At 39.2% G+C, this 19,298-nt stretch overlaps 1 protein-coding gene across 1 annotated transcript in view; it reads left to right on the forward strand.

Moving 5' to 3' along the window:
* The window catches only part of LOC114115414 (rho GTPase-activating protein 20-like), a 9,376-nt gene extending 3,840 nt beyond the window's left edge, over window positions 1–5,536 (forward strand). The window contains exons 3-6 of the mRNA XM_042251111.1: window positions 1,526–1,635; window positions 2,149–2,335; window positions 3,565–3,691; window positions 5,010–5,536. Of these exons, the coding sequence (XP_042107045.1) occupies window positions 1,526–1,635; window positions 2,149–2,335; window positions 3,565–3,691; window positions 5,010–5,140 (555 nt within the window). The 3' untranslated portion in view covers window positions 5,141–5,536. The remainder of the gene's footprint in view (window positions 1–1,525; window positions 1,636–2,148; window positions 2,336–3,564; window positions 3,692–5,009) is intronic.
* The last annotated feature ends 13,762 nt before the right edge of the window (window positions 5,537–19,298 follow it).

The raw sequence follows: 19,298 nt of genomic DNA on the forward strand, positions 1-19,298 counted from the left end.
TGTCCAAGCAACCACAGAGGTGGTCTAAATCAGAAGTGAATACATCGTCAGAACCACATTGAGTTTTCCATTAAACTGTCTATAAACAGAGGGCCAATAGCAAATAGCCATGGCATATTCTATATGAGTCATGTCCTGGCTTAAGCACAAAGGGCCTGCTGCACACCCCCAGACTCCCAGAAGCCAAAGCCAGATGAGATGGTTGAATGGCATCACCAACTCGATGGACATGAATCTGAACAAGACCCAGGTGTTGGTGATGGACAGGAAAGCCTGGTGTGCAGTGCATGGGGTCGCAAAGAGTAGGACAGGACTGAACGGCTGAACTGAAATGGAGTGCTTCCTCCCTCCCAATACACTGTGGACACTCCATAAGAAGCATAGAGAAAACCTAATGACCATGATTGGGTACTGTATACCAATCACAAGAAAAAGTATGAGAGGACTGAGACTCTGTACGTTATCTTCATACTCTATCCTCAGTACTCAAAAGAGTGCCAGACACAAACAGCAGCTCAATACGTACTGAAACAAGTGAACGCTGACAGGATTATAATCATGACAGTGGCCGCAGAAACACTGCCTGAAGCAGATACTCTTCAGAGAAGTCCGGCTGTATATTAAGACCAGTGGAAGCAAGTTGTGCCTTTGAAACTGGCAAGGCAATGCAATCATTTCCCCTCAGGCTTGCACAACAGTTTACAACTTCATCCATTTTCATAGGCCCCATTCTATCATATTAAGACTTGGTCACCACGATAAACTTTCCAGGCCTCCACTTAGGAAGCTTACATTTGCAGATTCTATCCCACAGGTGTGAAGTTGCCATGTATGTAAATTTTCAGCTTCCTCTTTGGGGAGGATATATTCCATTCAAAGAGTTGCAAGGGTAACGTGTAGTTTACCCATTGGGGCTTTTGGTTTATTTCTAACACCTGCTGCTTAAAACTCTGTACAACTGAACTTTTATATGTTTTTTTTTTTTTTTTAAAGAAAATGATCGAAGCGATTTCGATACTAGCTTTTTCCCAAAGAGCACACATACCTCCGGTTTCTCTTAATATGTGTATAAGAGCATGTAGGGGTGTAATCTTATTTCAGAACTTCTCTTTCTTGAATTCAGAGCAAGCACTGTGTCTGAAGTAAACAAACAAAATGGGTATGTGCATTTCTTTTCAGGAAACGAATAGGATTTCGGGTGAGTTATCACCAGACCTTGCCAGTTTGTACTAATGTGTTAACATGTACACAAAGAGTAAGCTCCAGGTGATAGAAGGAGCTTTAGCCTCATTCTCACCACAGCCTAGACTCTACTTTTAGGCTTCCAATTTTAGCTGGGGAAAATCCAACCAGTACTTCTGAGTGTGCAAGGCTGTGGAGAGTCACAGCCAAGCTCTGTGTGAATCAGTCTGCGTGGCTGTGAAGGAATTGCGGACTGAATTGAATTTTTCAACTAAATATTTTCTTTGCAATTTCTCCATTGAACTTATCATAAGAATAATATATATTTTTTGATCTACATAAGGATTTTCTTCAAAATATCCAAGGAAGCATCTTTTCAGCCCGTCTCTACGATAAATGGCTTGATGTTATTGATCAAGGGAATGAGGAGGAGAAAATAACTGCGACCCAGAGGTAATGATGCAATAATTACTCAACTCTGAGAAAATACAACCAACATACTCTTAGGAAAATATCAGCTTATAGTTTACAGCTGTGTCCTCTGAAATAATGAGCAGTATCAAGTGCTTTCACTTGAGGATACCCCTGGAAGCCAGTTTGAAAAGAGATGCATGCCTTATTGGCGACACTGTGTTTTTCTCCTAATCTTATTAACATGGAATGCTTGACCATTTTACACCTTCTGAATACATGAAACTGTTGGAGATGAAATCCACTGGCGTAGAAAGAGATGATAAAGAACCAATCCGCCAGGGGTATGATCTTAAATACAAACACATAACTAACCAGAGTAGGGCTTATCTGGTTCAGGAATTAAAATCAGTGAAACATTTTTGTGTGCATCCATGCCTGGCACTGTGAGAATGGACTGTGTACCTGGTAGAGAAAGGAGTACTGTGTTCTCTGTATTTCCACTTACTAAGCAAAATGACTCGCTTTATTCATAAGTGCTTTTTCTGTCATTAGGCTTGTAGACCAGCTACCGAAAGCCAATGTAGTGTTGTTGCGATACCTTTTTGGAGTGTTACACAACATTGAGCAACATTCTTCATCCAATCAGATGACACCTTATAATTTATCCGTGTGTCTCGCCCCAAGCATCCTTTGTCTGCTTAATTCTGGAAGCTCAGCATTTGAAAAAGGCAACAAAAAGGTAACAAGATCTCTCATTTTATGTCTTGTGGGGCATAGTCCCCATTTTGAACCTGATATCTGTGGTATTAACACTGGTGAACCCGTGTTTTAAAGTGCACATTTTAATTACACCGCCTTGGAGTGGCAGAGTCCTACTCTGGTTGGGCATGGGAAGGTGTCTTTTAACTGAGAACAGTTGAGTCACTTCTCCCTTGCCATCCAAGGGATTAAACAACAGAGAGGTAAGAGTAGGACGATATGATAGAAAAGAACCTGGCTTTGGAACTGGAGAGCCAAGGTTCAACTCTCAGCCTCATCACTGAGGGTGTAAGAGCCTCCAAACTGTGAGTTCATCATTACACAACGATGACAGACCCAATACATCTGGTCCCTGTCGGCACATCTTAGGCGGCCTTGGCCATACAACCACCCGAGGCTCCACACACGCTGGCCGCACTCTGCCATTTGGGGCTCATTCAGGAAAATACTTGGCTTCTATTGTGTCTCCGCTAGAGGATGAGGAAGCTAGTAAAATATTTCAGAACATCCTAACAGAGCCATACCATGTCTAATAAGATCACAGCTCTTCTCCAAGCTCCCCTAGACAGCAAGTGTGAGCCAAGGCAACGTAGACAGACAGACAGACATGTTTTCTCTCCAGATGCTTTCTTCCTTCACAACCCTCCTCCCGCCCCCCACCCCACACAGAAACCTCTGCTACCTAACTTTCAGATATTTCTTCACTGAAGTGAATTTCACAATTTGTGTTGTATTTGATACTTTATAAGTTTTAATAAGATGCTATACATAAATTCTATATCATTGAAACTAGAAATATTTTAATAGAACTAAATAAAACTCAATAAGAGAATATACATTTTTGTCCCAAACATCCTATGTGGGCTACTTACATACCATCCTAGTTTTAAGCATGTAAGCATCATTACAAAATTTTTGCTATTAAACCAGCCCACATATTATAACTTTAGCCCACTGACTAAAAGAATTTTAAAATTTGTGCCAAAAGTACTCTTGAAAGTATCACTTATTTCTTAGAAAAAAATGATATATATATTTTATATATATATATATACATACATACATATATATATATATTTAATCAAGTCTGAATTTTTCTCAGACCTCTTTTGCATTTTGTGTAAGAGCCCAGATTCACGTATGAAACGTGATTTACTATTACGCCATATGTACAGTAATACGCTATTTTTCCCCCAAACTGTGTTACAGGTTTCTTTGATACAATTCCTCATTGAAAACTGTCTCAAGATATTTGGAGAAGATATCACTTCTCTCTTTGGAGAGAACTCAGTGAGTTGTGATAACAGTGATATCACTGATAACAGTGAGATTTCAGGTAGGTGAATAATGTAACTGGCTTTCATGCAAAAGACAGCAAGGCTGCCAGGGCTCCATGGGAGATCCTAGAGCCCAAATCACATTGTAAGGGTAGTAATTTCCATCAGCTCCAAGACATGGGAAGTTTCCCACTTGTGAGATCAAAGAAAGGATAAGGCTGTTCTGATTTCAAGAAGCAACTAGTACAGCTTTAGGAGACATCACGGTTCAGTTGAGTTCAGTTTCTCAGCCGTGTCCGACTCTTTGTGACCCCAAGAAGTACAGTGACCCCAAGTCTTTGGCGTCAAGAACTGCAGCGTGCCAGGCCTCCCTGTGCATCACCAACTCCCAGAGCTTACTCAAACTCATGTCCATCAAATCGGTGATGCCATCCAACCTTCTCATCCTCTCTCGTCCCCTTCTCCTCCTGCCTTCAATCCTTCCCAGCATCAGGGTCTTTTCCGAAGAGTCAGTTCTTCACATCAGGTGGCCAAAACAGTGGAGTTTCAGCTTCAGCATCAGTCCTTCCAATGAATATTCAGGACTGATTTCCTTTAGGATGCACTGGTTGGTTCTCCTTGCAGTCCAAAGGACTCTCAAGAGTCTTCTCCAATACCGCAGTTCACAATGTACATCTCAGTATTTTATTGCATTTGGTAATATTTAAAATAAAACTTTAAATGCAACTCATGTATAAAAGATGTGCTCTGGCTGAACCTATGGTGAGGGGCTCAGAGCACTGCCTGGTTTATTCTCCTCTCCTTCCTTTTTCTGGTCAGTGGTCCCTGAGGCACTGCAGGTTTCTAGTGCCTTTGAAGTAGTTTGAAAAGAACCAGCATCATTGAGGAAAAAAAGGAATAATATCAGAATAACTTTCCAGACTATAAACTCTTGTACCACTATTCACCAGTTGCGTTAACTTTGGCCAATTATTCTAGCTCAGTTTCAGTTTCTTCATCTCTACGATGTGAATAATAAATATCTCAATCTTAGGATTGCTGTAAAGATTAAATATATAATTGATATAAAATAAATCCTTAAAGAAGCAATTCATAGGGCTAGTAGAAGTTTTCATGAGATTAGAGTTAGTACTACTTGAGCCTAGCTAATCACAGCTTACTGGTAGCAGTCCATTTTTACAAGGCAGCATTTAGATTCAGAACCTGAGGACATGAATCATTGGTCCCTTTATATTTTTAATATATCTTGGTTTTATGACACTTATCTCATTGCTTTGAGGAAATCTTTAGGACAATCCATTTAATTAGGCATTTAAATGTGTCTAATATCTGAGAACATGCTCAAACTAAGACAACTATTTGCTTTCATTTCATCAGGGACAACAGAACAATCTCTTGAATCCAAGCCAGTGAGGGTGACAATGATTTACGAGAAGGTACAACTGCAATATGATGCTATGACCTCATCAAGGATGGGTCCACCCACTGACCTGTCTACAGTATTCTAAATCCCTGAAGATTACAGTCCCCATAATCACACTTTACCCTTCCTTTTTCTTTATCCTATAATATCTCACTTCAAGAACACTTACTTATAAAACATTTGCACGATTTTGTTGAGTTTGAATTAAATGCTCAGATATATCCAGAAATAAATGAATCTCCTGGCACAAGAATGAACATGAGGCACTTATTCCAAGAAAACCACTTTGGATCATTCAGTGAAAAAGAAGACCTTTCAAGGTCCCAGCTTATACCATTTCAGTTTTTCTTGACCCTTGACCCATATTTGAGAAAATATTCCCCCCAGAGTATCTCTTCTTTCATTCCTACCATATTATATTATTTTTTGTACGGTATTATACATTTTTATATTGATGCAATAAAAATAGGTTAGAAAACCATTTCATTTGCTTATGATTCATTTTAACACTTTGGTAGAGGCTCAACTGGCAGTTTGGGTCTCAACTAAGATCGCTTATGAACCTGTAATCAGTTGGCAGCTCAACCTGGAGTAAGCTACATGTCTGCTGTTTGAAGTTGGCTCTGGGTTGATCCCCATGTCTTCAACAAGAACACTGGTCTACTTCATATGGTGGAAGAAGAGTTCCCAACAGCAAGAGAGGCTTTTCAAGAGTCAGCGTAGAAAAGGGCTCCACAGAAGACTACAGAGACAATGAGTTATTCATTATTTACTGAGGAAAGTAAGGGAGTCCGGAAAAACATCTCTGTCTGTTTCAGTGACTATGCTAAAGCCTTGGACTGTATGTATGCATGGTGCTCAGTTGTGTCAGGCATGTCTGACTCTTTGCAACCCTATGGACGGTAGCCCACCAGCCCGTCTGTTCATGGGGCTTTCCAGGCAAGAATACTGGAGTGGGTTGCCATTTCCTCCTCCAGGGGAATCTTCCTGATCCAGGGATCAAATCCATGTTTCTTGAGACTCCTGTGCTGGAGGTGGTATCTTTACCTGTTGAGCTATCAGGGAAGTCCTTTGACCATATGGATCACAACAAACTGAAAGATGATTAAAGAGATGGGAGTACCAGACCACCTTCTCCTGGGAAACCTGTATGCCAGTCAAGAAGCAACAGTTAGAATCGAACATGGAACAGAGGACTGGTTCATAATTTAGAAAGGCTGTATATCATCACTCTGCTTATTTAATTGATATGCAGAGTATATCATGTGAAGTGCTGTGCTAGATGAATCAAGTTGGAATCAAGATTTCTGGGAGAATTATCAACAACCTCAGATATACAGATGATACCACTCTAATGGCAGAAAGTGAAGACAAACTAAAGAGTCTCTTGAAAAGGGTGAAAGAGGAGAGTGAAAAAGCTGGTTTGAAACTAACCATTAGAAAAACTAAGGGACAGCTAGATCATTTCCTCAGAGGAAAGGAAATTACAGAAGTATAAGAGAAAAAGAGAGCATTTTGTGGCTTCTGAGTTTTGAAAACTTAGTTTCCTAGGAAACAAAAACAATGCATGGCAGAGGGTAAAGATCTAGGTAGAAACCTCATGGGAAAAGCCTCAAATCATTAGGTGTATGGAACACATGCCACATTTCATAAATAGAAAGCAAGGGGAAATAGGAAGCCCCCAGAGAACAATTAAATAACATGTCTAAGAAAGATGGGGCATTGTACATTCATACAGAATTACTGGTACCTCAACATGGAACAGATCAGTGAAGTTATTCCCATCAACATGAGAATTACCATATGGAAGGAACAAAGAGAACCACTGGATCTGAGTAACACATGTCTCAGTAAGAGTGGTACAGGCCAGTCACCTGGGACAAGAGAGCAAGTAGGACATTTCAGCAGATGTCCAGCATACACAGATGACACAGTGGATAAATGTCATGCCTCACTCCACAATCACCTAACTCCTTAGCATTAGAAGACTCCAGAACATGGGTACATTCATGGAGAAAATGGAAAGACCTTGAATTTCTGCCAATCTGGGAACAAAGGATTACACTAGAAATAAAATGTACCATTTAAAACTATACAACAGTACGTATCAATATATCACAGTTTGTAGACTGAGATTGATACCAACATATATAGAATGCTCGATCCATGCATTGTTTCCCTAGCAAGGGTTCCAGGGTCAAACAGGTTTGAGAAATGCTGTATTTTCCTACTGGAAATCAAAATGCCCAGTAACATATTAATGTCTTAGAGAAGACTCACAGTAAAGAAACCCAGTATTTTCCACATCTGACCTGAGAGGTTGTTTTGGAGGAACCCTATTAATGAACGATCCTAGGAACAGACATAAATAAACACTGCTCTATCGACTTAGGTCACCGAAGATCCTCTGCAATGCGACCTGCTCCAGTAATCCATTTTTTCTTCACTATGTCTCAGTGTAGATCCTTTTCTTTAGCTAGGTCAGACACTTCACTGTTTCCTGAACAAGATACACACATATCTCTAAGTATAATTATCAACTCCTCTTTGTCTCTAAATATACACAGACTAGATAGCTACTTGGGTTCTACTCACTCAGAAATTTCACGAAAGATATCCGTGACCATTCCAGCTCAAATTAATTGCTCTTTTATAATGCATAAACATTTGACCCCATTAGATACTGGCTCACATGCTGCTATGCACCATCAGGAACTACACTGTTATTTTTATACATAGCTCAACAATCCAAATTCCTGTGGTAAATGATTATTCGTTGTGTTAGTTTTATATTACTTTTAATGCCTGGGTAAATGATTATTCGTTGTGTTAGTTTTATATTACTTTTATTTATTTATTTATTTTCTTTTTTTTGGTTGGTCTTTTATTTATTTATTTATTTATTTATTTATTTTTTAAATTTTAAAATCTTTAATTCTTACATGCGTTCCCAAACATGAACCCCCCTCCCACCTTCTTCCCCATTATATTACTTTTAATGCCTGGGTAAATGTCTACTAAAAAAGGTATAAATGAATTTGTGAATTTTTCTAAGTATGGAAATTTTACATTAACTGGTAATGACTGCAAATTTTAAAACTGAAGAGGTAGAAAACAACGCAAATGGAATTTTAGTGAGTAGCAGTAAGACATAAGTTTTAGATAGTCACTCTTTTTATTCATCTAGCAAAAATGGGATACTGGTGTGATATATTTGGGGATAATTGCATGCTTGTATAAATTTTCTTTTAAGTAGAAACAATTCCATAACAAAAAGGGGTAAAAACATGGCTGGGCAGTGTATCTGTGAGTTTTTAGGCCAAGAAAGATAAACAAAAGTCTCTCAAATCTGAAAAGGAGAAATAACAGGAGATAAAGAAAAGCTGAAAATAGTCTGTCAACTGTAACTCACAGAGGAGATTCTTGCCATGTAGAAATGGCAAATAAAGGTTAGCTTTCCCATAGGAGACTCACCAAGAAAATCAAGTTATTAATTTTTAGAAAAGATTCTAGGAACTGATAAACTATAAAAGGACCCACTTGTCTAATGTAGAATGAATAAAAGGCAATTCGATTTTCTGATATTAGTCTTTACTATAGCTAGTAAGATCTGTGTAACCATCAGACAACTTTCACTTCGTGATGTAATTAAGGTTAAATATTTTCAAAAGCAAAGCAAAGATACTAAGGATGAAAATATTGATTTATTCCAGAAAGAAAGCTATTCAAAGGCTTTAAGAGGAAACTAATTCTTTATGGTGATTAATAATTATGATATATTGCTAGAATATGAATGTAATACAAATATTCAATTTTTATTCCACTGCATTAGCTATATCATAATTATTTTTATTTTTTAGTATTTTAGTTTTTTAATCATTCAGTTAATACATGTTATAATTTTGTGAATTATTCTTTAATCCATACATTGTTTATACTTTCCTTTTTTTCAGGTTCCTATACTGAAGAATTTTCATTACTATTTGTAATAGTTAATTTATAATTTTAATAGAGTAGTGACTAGTTAATATGTGAATGATTGTGATTCTTTGTGACTGCAAGTATATAGTAAATTGTAAACTTTTAAATGTTGTATGCATGCTTTAGAAGAGTGTATATTCTCTGTTGGGTTCTCTTTTGGGTACAAAGATGCATATATATTTAAAATTGTGCTATATATGTTACTCTGGAGAAGGACATGGCAACCCACTTCTGTACTCTTGCCTGAAAAATCCCATGGATGGAGGGGCCCTGGTGGGCTGCAGTCCATGAGATCGCGAAGAGTTAGACAGGACTGAGCAACTTCCCTTTCACTTTCACTTTCCTGCATTGGAGCAGGAAATGGCAACCCACTCCAGTGTTCTTGCCTGGAGAAGCCTAGGGACAGGGGAGCCTGGTGGGCTGCCGTCTATGGGGTCACACAGAGTCGGACACGACTGAAGCGACTTAGCAGCAGCATATGTTTTACTCAAATCCTCTTTGTACATTCTCCAAATTAGTAGTTTCTAAGAGAGATGTTAAACTCTCCCATTATGATAATAAGTTTGTCAATTTTATTTTGTAATTCTGAGTTTTTATAGTTGTTTTTGGAGGGGGGTTACAGCCTACATCTATATGAAGCATACACAAAGTTATAATTTTTATACTCTTTTCATAAATATTCTTTATTAACGTTAATGCATCTGCCTTATATTCTATTCTGAATAATATTTTTATTTCAGCTCTTCTTTTGGTCCATATATGCCTGGAATATCCCTTTTGCTTTTTCTCTTTTTAAATTTTCCGTGTTGGGGTGGGTACGCACCGATTTGGTGGTGTGTGTGTTTTTGCGTCAGTGTCTCCTATAAACACCATATAACTGATTTTTTAAATATCTAAGCTAGTAATTTTATTTTTAATTTAACCAGAGTCATGTAATCTATTTACATTTGTTGTCACTACAATGTATTTTGAGTTACACCATTTTATTCCATAGTTTGGTTTCATCAGCAGTTTATAATGGCTTCATTTGTCCTCCTTCTTCTAACTTTTCTTGGATTAGTACACTGTAGATGAGTATTTTTCCTATTTATACATATTAAAACTTCTCAGACATTATCTCACTGAATATGTTGCTGTAACATTCCTCTATTGAACATCATATCTCAAAATTTTTTCAATTTTTTTCTTTATACTGCATCTTGGGTACAATTCTTAGTTCTCTCTTCCAGTTTGTTAGGTCTTTAAGTTTGTCCCATTCCAGAGTTTATGTTTTAAATTTTATGAGTTTTCAAATGCTGATATATTTTCTAGGGTTACCAACTGGATCTTTTCCCTATCCAAATGATTATATATACATATATTTTAATACAGATCATTCCTTTTCCTTTCCAATTCTGGTACCAAGAAGTAGGCTGCTGCTGTAACAATACCTAAAAATGTGGAAGGTAAACTGGATAGTGAGCAGAGGCTTGGAGGAGTTTTTGAGATATATGCTAATAAAAGCCTGAGTTACTGTGACGACAATATTGTTAGAACTATAGAAGTTAGAGGTGATTCTAGTAAGGATTCAGAAAGAAAAGAGGAGAGCTTGAGAGGCAGTCTATCTTCTTAGAGAATAAACAAATAATTATGAACAGAATGTTAGTAGAAATATGGACATTCAAGGTCATCCTGGTGAAACCTCAGATGGAAATGAAGAACATGTTACTGGAAACTAAGAAAAGATAACCACGTGATAAAAGGCAAAGAACTTGGTTGAACTGGTGTTCTACTTCTCTGAAAAAAAGAACTTGCAAGCAATAAAAATGGGTACTTAGTTCAGCGGCAGTGATTTGCACTACTCTGTCTTCTGGCTCACTGATCTGTTGCCCTGTATCATTCAATCTACTGTTGATTCCTTCGAGTGTATTTCTATTTCAGTTATTGTGCTCTTCACCTCTATTTGGTTGTTTGACTCTTTGTTAAAAGCTTTTAACTTCTCACGTAGTGCATCCACTCATACTGTGGAAAACACTGTGGAGGTTTCTAAGCAAAACTAAAAAGAGAACTACCATATGACTCAGCAATCTCACTCCTGGGGATATATCTGGAAAATACAAAAATTCCCTCGAAAATATACATGCACCCCAATGTTCATAGCAGTATTATTCCACTTTCAAGACACAGAAGCAACCTAAGGTCCATTGACAGATGAATGGAATGCACATATATACAATGGAATACCACTCAGCCATAAAAAAGAATAAATTTTTTCCATTTTCAGCAATATGGATGGACCTGGGGCAGAGCATTATGCTAAGCGAAATAAGACAAAGAAAAATACTGGATGATATCACTGATATGTGGAATCTAGTGAATAAAAGGAAAAAGCAGCAGACTTACAGATATAGAGAGCAAATAGTGGTTACAAACTGGGAAAAGGAAGAGGGGAAGGGCATGATAAGAATAGGGAATTAGGTACAAGCTATTAAGGATAAAATCACCTACAAGGGTATACTGTACAATAAGCAAATAACAGTGAATATTTTATGATAACTATAAATGGAATATAACCTTTACAAATTGTGAACTATTATATCAGACACTGACAACATGTAGCAACTATACTTAAAAAATTGATTTTTATAATAAAATAAAATGGAATATCCAAAAAAGTGGGTTTTTAGCTGTACAGGTTGCTCAGCAAAGTGTTAAAGGACCAGTGTGGTTCCTCCTGACTGCTCACAGTAAAATGCAAGAAGAGGGAGCGGGAATGAAGAAGGAACTGTTGCACAAAAAGGAAGCAGCACTTGAACACTTAGAAAATTTTCCATCTATGCATTTTACAAAAAAAAAAGATTAAGGTTTTCTACAGAAAAAACAGAGGGTATGGCTATACAACCTTTGACAATAAGACCACTAGGGATTAGAATCACAAAATTATCCACCACCTCAGCAAAAACCAGGAATAGATATAGGATTTTATTAGCAGAAACACTGCCAATTAGGGATACTGAAACAGGATGAAATGCAAGAAGGCTGTTAAACTGCTTAGATTCTGGAAGAGGGAAGCACAGAGCTATCTGGCTGCAAATGTACACTATTCTTTAAGAAACAAAGAGAGACTCCAAAGGCCATTCAGAGATCATCAGATTCCTTCTTAAGCTTGAAAGCAGGGCCATCACCTTGGTTTCAACAGGTCATATGGCCTCCAACTGAAGCCTTGGGGATGAGACCTCCACCTGGCAAAGCCACAGGACTGCCACCCCAGTGGGTCCAGAAGGTGGGGCATGGAGCCAAAGAGGATTATTCCCAAGATATATGCTGGAGAGGGTATGGAGAAAAGGGAACACTCTTACACTGTTGCTGGGAATATAAATTGATACAGCCACTGTATCAGCTGTGGAGAACAGTATAGAGGTTCCTTAAAAAATTAAAAATAGAACTATCATATGACCCAGAAATCCCACTCTTGGCATACGCCTGGAGAAAACCATAATTCCCAAAGATACGTGCCCCTCAATGTTCATTGCAGCACTATTTACAATAGCCAGGACATGAAAGCATCCTAAACATCCATCAACAGAGGAGTGGATAGAGCGTGGATATGTATGTATGTATGTATGTACGCATGCATGTTAAGTTGCTTTAGTTGTCCTTGACTCTTGGCAACCCTATGGACTATAGCCCACCATCCTCTGTCCATGGGATTCTCCAGGCAAGAATACTGGAGGGGATTGCCATGCTGTCCTCCAGGGGGTCTTCCAGACCCAGGGATCGAACCCACATTTCTAACGTCTCCTGGCAGGCAGGTTCCTCACCACTAGCACCACCTGGGAAACCTAATGTGTGTGTGTGTGTGTAAGTTCAGTTCAGTAGAGTTGCTCAGTTGCACACCAGGCTTCCCTGTCCGTCACTAACTCCCAGAGCTTGCTCAAACTCATGTCCATCAAGTCAGAGATGTCATCCAACCATCTCATCCTCTGTTGTCCCCTTCTTCTCCCACCTTCAGGCTTTCCCAGGATCAGGGTATTTTCAAGTGAGTCACTTCTTTTTATCACGTGGCCAGAGTATTGGACTTTCCGCTTCCACATCAGTGCTTCCAAAGAATATTCAGGACTGAATTCCTTTAGGATTGATTCATCTCCTTGCAGTCCAAGGGACTCTCAAGAGTCTTATTCAACACCACAGTTCAAAAGCATCACTTCTTTGGCACTCAGCTCTTTATAGTCCAACTCTCACATCCATACATGACTACTGGAAAAACCATAGCTTTGACTAAACAGACCTTTGTTGGCAAACTAACGTCTCTGCTTTTTAATATGCTGTCATAACTTTTCTTCCAAGGAACAAGTGACTTTTAATTTCATGGCTGCAGTCGCCATCTGCAGTGATTTTGGAGCCTCCCAAAATAAAGTCTGTCATTGTTCCCACTGTTTCCCCATCTATTTGCCATGAAGTGATAGGACCAGATGCCATGACCTTACCTTTCTGAATACTTAGCTTTAAGCCAACTTTTTCACTCTCCTCTTTCACTTTCATCAAGAGGCTCTTTAGTTCTTCTTCACCTTCTGCCACAAGGGTGCTGTCATCTGTGTATCTGAGGTTGTTGATATTTCTCCTGGCAAACTTGATTCCAGCTTGTGCTTCATCCAGCCTGGTATTTTGCATGATGTACTGTGCATGTAAGTTAAATAAGCAGGATGACAATATACAGCCTTAACGTACTGCTCTCCCGATTTGGAACCAGTCTGTTGTTCCATGTCCAGTTCTGACTGTTGCTTCCTGACCTGCATACAGATTTCTCAAGAGGCAGGTCAGGTGGTCTGTATTCCCATCTCTTTAAGAATTTTCCAGTTTGATGTGGTCCACACAGTCTGCACAGTAAATAAAGCAGAAGTAGATGTTTTTCTGAAACCTTCTTGCTCTTTGGATGATCCAACAGATGTCAGCAATTTGATCTCTGGTTCCTCTGCTTTTTAAATCCAGCTCGAACATCAGGAAGTTCATGGCTCATGTACAGTTGAAGCCTGGCTTGGAGAATTTTGAGTATTACTTTGCTAATGTGTGAAATGAGTCCAATTTTGCAGTAGTTTGAACATTCTCTGGCATTGCCTTTCTTTGGGATTGGAATGAAAACTGACCTATTCCAGTGCTGTGGCCACTGCTGAGTTTTCCAAACTTACTGGCATATTGAGTGCAACACTTTCACAGCATCATCTTTCAGGATTTGAAATAGCTCAACTGGAATTCTATCACCTCCACTAGCTTGGTTCACAGTGATGCTTCCTAAGACCCATTTGATTTTGCATTCCAGGATATCTGGCTCTAGGTGAGTGATCACACCATTAGGATTATATGGGTCATGAAGATCTTTTCAGTATACTTCTTCTGTGTAATCTTGCCACCTCTTCTTAATATCTTCTGCTTCTGTTAGGTCCATACCATTTCTGTCCTTTACTGAGCCCATCTTTGCATGAAATTTTCCCTTTGTACCTCTAATTTTCTTGAAGAGATCTCTAGTCTTTCCCATTCTCTGTTTCCCTCTATTTCTCTGCACCAATCACTGAGGAAGGCTTTCTAATCTTCCCTTGCTATTCTTTGGCAAGGTGTATTCAAATGGGTATATCTTTCCTTTTCTCCTTTGCCTTTCACTTCTCTTCTTTTCACAGCTATTTGTAAGGCCTCCTCAGACAACCATTTTCCTTTTTGCATTTCTTTTCCTTGGGCATGTTCTTGTTCCCTGCCTCCTGTACAATGTCATGAACCTCTGTGCATAGTTCTTCAGGCACCCTGTCTAACATATCTAATCCCTTGAATCTATTGGTCACTTCCACTGTTATCAGTTCAGTTCAGTTCAGTCGCTCAGTCTTGTCTGACTCTTTGCGACCCCATGAATCGCAGCACACCAGGCCTCCCGATTCATCACCATCTCCTGGAGTTCACTCAGACTCACATCCATCGAGTCAGTGATGCCATCCAGCCATCTCATCCTCTGTCATCCCCTTCTCCTCCTGCTCCCAATCCCTCCCAGCATCAGAGTCTTTTCCAATGAGTCAACTCTTCGCATGAGGTGGCCAAAGTACTGGGGTTTCAGCTTTAGCATCATTCCTTCTAAAGAAATCCCAGGGCTGATCTCCTTGAAGTCCAAAGGACTCTCAAGAGTCTTCTCCAACACCACAGTGCAAAAGCATCAAGTCTTCGGCACTCAGCATTCTTTATGGTCCAACTCTCACATCCATACATGACTCCTGGAAAACCATAGCTTTGACTAGACAGACTTTTGTTGGCAAAGTAATGTCTCTGCTTTTTAATATGCCATCAAGGTTGGTCATAGATTTTCTTCCAAGGGACAAGGGTCTTTTAATTTAATGGCTGCAATCACCATCTGCAGTGATTTTGGAGCCCCCCAAAATAAAGTCACTGTTTCCACTGTTTCCCTGTCTATTTGCCATGAAGTGATGGGACCGGATGCCATGATCTTAGTTTTCTGCATCTTGATCTGTAAGCCAAATTTTCACTCTCGTCTTTCACTTTCATCAAGAGGCTTTTTAGTTCTTCTTTGCTTTCTGCCATAAGGGTAGTGTCATTTGTATATCTGAGGTTATTGATGTTTCTCCCTGCAATCTTGATTCCAGCTTGTACTTCATCCAGCCTGGCATGTCTCATGATATACTCTGCATATAAGTTAAATGAACAGGGTGACAACATACAGGCTTAACATAGTCCTTTTCCAATCTGGAACCAGTCTGTTGTTCCATGTCCAGTTCTAACTGTTGCTTCTTGACCTGCATACAGATTTCTCAAGAGGCTAGTCATGTGGTCTGCTATTCCCATCTCTTTAAGAATTCTCCACAGTTTTGTATGGTCCACACAGTCAAAGGCTTTGGCATAGTCAATAAAGCAGATGTTTTCTGGAACTCTCTTGCTTTTTTGATGATCCAACAGATGTGGGCAATTTGATGTCTGGTTCCTCTGCCTTTTCTAAATCCAGTTTGAACATCTGGAAATTCATGGTTCACATACTGTAGAAACCTGGCTTGGAGAATTTTGAGTATTACTTTGCAACTGTGTGGGATGAGTGCAATTGTGCAACAGTTTGAACATTCTTTGGCATTGCCTTTCTTTGAGATTGGAATGAAAACTGATCTTTTCCAGTCCTGTGGCCACTGCTGAGTTTTCCAAATTTGCTGGCATATTGAGTGCAGCACTTTCACAGTGTCAGCTTTTAGGATCTGAAATAGCTCAACTGGAATACCATCACCTCCAGAAGCTTTGTTCATAGTGATGCTTCCTAGGGCCCACTTGACTTTGCATTCCAGGATGTCTGGCTCTAGATGGGTGATCACACCACTGTGTTTATCTGGGTCATGAAGACCTTTTTGTATCGTTCTTCTGTGTATTTTGTGTATCAATGCAAAGAAATAGAGGAAAACCATAGAATGGGAAAGACTAGAGCTCTCTTCAAGAAAATTAGAGATACCAAGGGAGCATTTCCTAGAAAAATGGGCATAATAAAGGACAGAAATGGTATGGACCTAACAGAAGCAGAAGATATTAAGAAGAGGTGGCAAGAATACACAGAAGAACATTAATAATACATAGTTTAAATATGAGACCTATAAGAGGAAATAGCACAATGTACTTGTCTAATTTAGAAAGATGTTGCTCTCCCATTACCTCCTGAATCAAATAAAATTTCCACATTTTACATATAATTTTAAACATCCACTATGTATTGGGTAAAGCTATAAGTGCTGGATGTTTACAGGTAACCCAGTACTTCAGGGTCTCAATCTTTCCAGATGTGTTTCAACTAGTACTCATTGTGCAGGCTCTTTGTTCTGCATGGTCAGTCTCCCAATATCAAGTTCCATCATTCCAGCTCCAGCACTGGTGTTCTCGCTGTCGCCACTCCTCTGTGGTTCCCTTCTTGTCCTCTTCTCCTGTCCAGATTCAGCATACAGAGTGTCAGCTTCCCAGTAAAGTCTGTCTTGATTTGTTCAGTCAGACTGGCATTTCCTCTTCTGAATTTCTACAGCCTTGTAATCATTTTCACATAATTTTTGTGAAATGTAGTCTTAAGGCACATGTTTTTTTTATTTTTAAAAAATTTTGTGAAATTGAAATATTTCTTTATATATACATGAGTGCTGAGGTCCAGCCTCAGCAGAGTCCAGGGATATCCTCAGGATGGACGACGTCGGCGAATGAAGAAAGATAGATAAAGAGATAAAGAGACAACACGGGGTGACTAAGCTTTTTCAGTGAGTGAGGCCCATTTACTTTATTTTTTGGGGGGCGTTTATACCCTGAGTTATACATACAGCAAGGTGAAAAATGCAGAGTCAACTCAACATTTTATCAGTAATAATTTTTGTCAGTATCAGGTTCCTTCTTGTAAGAGTCTTATTCTCTGTACATCATCTTTTGTTTTGGAGGCCTGTTGATATTTCATGACCTCCTTTTGATAAAGGTTGGTCAGCCAGAACACCAGAACAATGATTTTCCCTTAAAGTGTTTTTTCTTAAAGTCTTAGCCTGCATCACCCTTAAAGTACAGAGTTACATTTTTATGGAGCAAAGATTTAGCAGGTTACAGCAAAAAAAGAACTTATTAACTCAAAGTCTTATGTTGCTAATGTTAAAGCTGCTGCTTATTATTTTTATATCTTAACTATATGCACTCCCAGGAACACAATGGATAAGGGATGTGAGAACCTGGCAGCAAGCATAGGCTCAACAATGTTGCAAGAGTCTGGATAAGTCTGCCAAGTAAGCTAGAATGCTAACAGAGGATTTGAAACACTCCTTTTATGCCCAGGAGATTTATTAACTAAAGCCCTAAGTTAACTCTTTTGGTCAGGGACAGCCCCCTGCTAATGTCAGAAGAGCTGGTGAAAGACATAAAATAGGAAGACAGACAGATTCTGGTTCAGGGTAGATGCTCGAGCAGGTCCAGGGGGTCCGTCAAGTCCTGAGGCCTTGCTCATCAGAACTCTTTTGCATGACCTTGTCATGGGTCGGATGGCCCAGGGATTCCCTCGAGTCCTGCATGACCTTGTCATGGGTGGGATCTCCCGTGCTGGCTCCTGGCACATGAGTAGTTTTTTTTTTCCCCAGTGATTCTCTGCCTCCAAGCAAATGTGTTCAAGTGAATGCGTACATATAATCCATGGGCTCTAGAAACTGGGAAAATAGGAAATCTTGACCTCTCAATGGCTCTCAGGTGGTGTTCCACAGCACCTCCAGGAGCCACCAGGAACAGGGCTGAAACAGTGAGAAACCAAGATACACCAGTGAAGCCCTGCTCTGGTCCCTCCTATAACTTCAACAAGCAGCTCAACTTATTCTCTTTTTTAAATCTAATTTTTGCTTTGTTATTTTATTCATGCATATGAACAAAAGATTTTGTGAACCTAGAAATATGCATGTAAATGCTTAGTATGTCTCAGCTTTGTCTTTCTCATTAGATTCCAGGCTTCTGCACCCAAAGGGCCTGGCACAGTAATTGCTAGATGACTGGGTCAGCTTGTTCCCGATGGGCTCCTCTGCACATGTACAGATGACAACCATAGTGATCACGTCTCTCAATCTTTTCAAACAACTCTACTCTAGTCTCCTAAATGCTAGTTCCTTTCTGTGTTCTCTCATTTTCTTAAATAATGGTGTCTTGGGCCTCCCAGAATGAACATGACTTATAGCTCCATTATTTCTTTATAGATAGCAAGTTTTAGCTTTCTTTCCAAAGCACACAAATGGATTTTAAGGAGATCTGTAAATGGTTATAATTTAAGATCAGAGGGTATTATCCTTGAGATAAGATTAGAATATGGCAGGAAAAAAAAACCACAACTTTTATTTAGAAACTTGGCAACTTGAACATAGAAGCTTACTGCAGCAGAATTTCAAGTCAGACACTTGGTTGGGATGCAAGAAGTAAAGGTTGGAAAACAAGAAGTAGGTTACATTTGAAAGGACTAAGTAGTGACTGAATTTACATCTTAAACTGTTATCTTCTTCCCCATATTTACTCTGTTGTACTGAAATGTGTTGTTTCAGGCAGAGAGAGAGAGAATGCACAAGCACTTCATTATAAGAAGCTCGCTTACATGTTCATGACGGCTGACAAGTTAGAAATCTGGAGGGCAAGCTGACAGGCTAGAAATTCATGTAGATTTAATGTCACAGTCTTGAGTCGAAATTCTGAAGGCTGGTGAGGCAAGCGAGCAACTCAGGCAGGGTTTCTACACTGGAGTCTTGAGGCTGAATTCCTTCTTTGGA

This window comes from Ovis aries, chromosome 6, assembly GCF_016772045.2.
Source record: "Ovis aries strain OAR_USU_Benz2616 breed Rambouillet chromosome 6, ARS-UI_Ramb_v3.0, whole genome shotgun sequence".
NCBI lineage: Eukaryota > Metazoa > Chordata > Mammalia > Artiodactyla > Bovidae > Ovis > Ovis aries.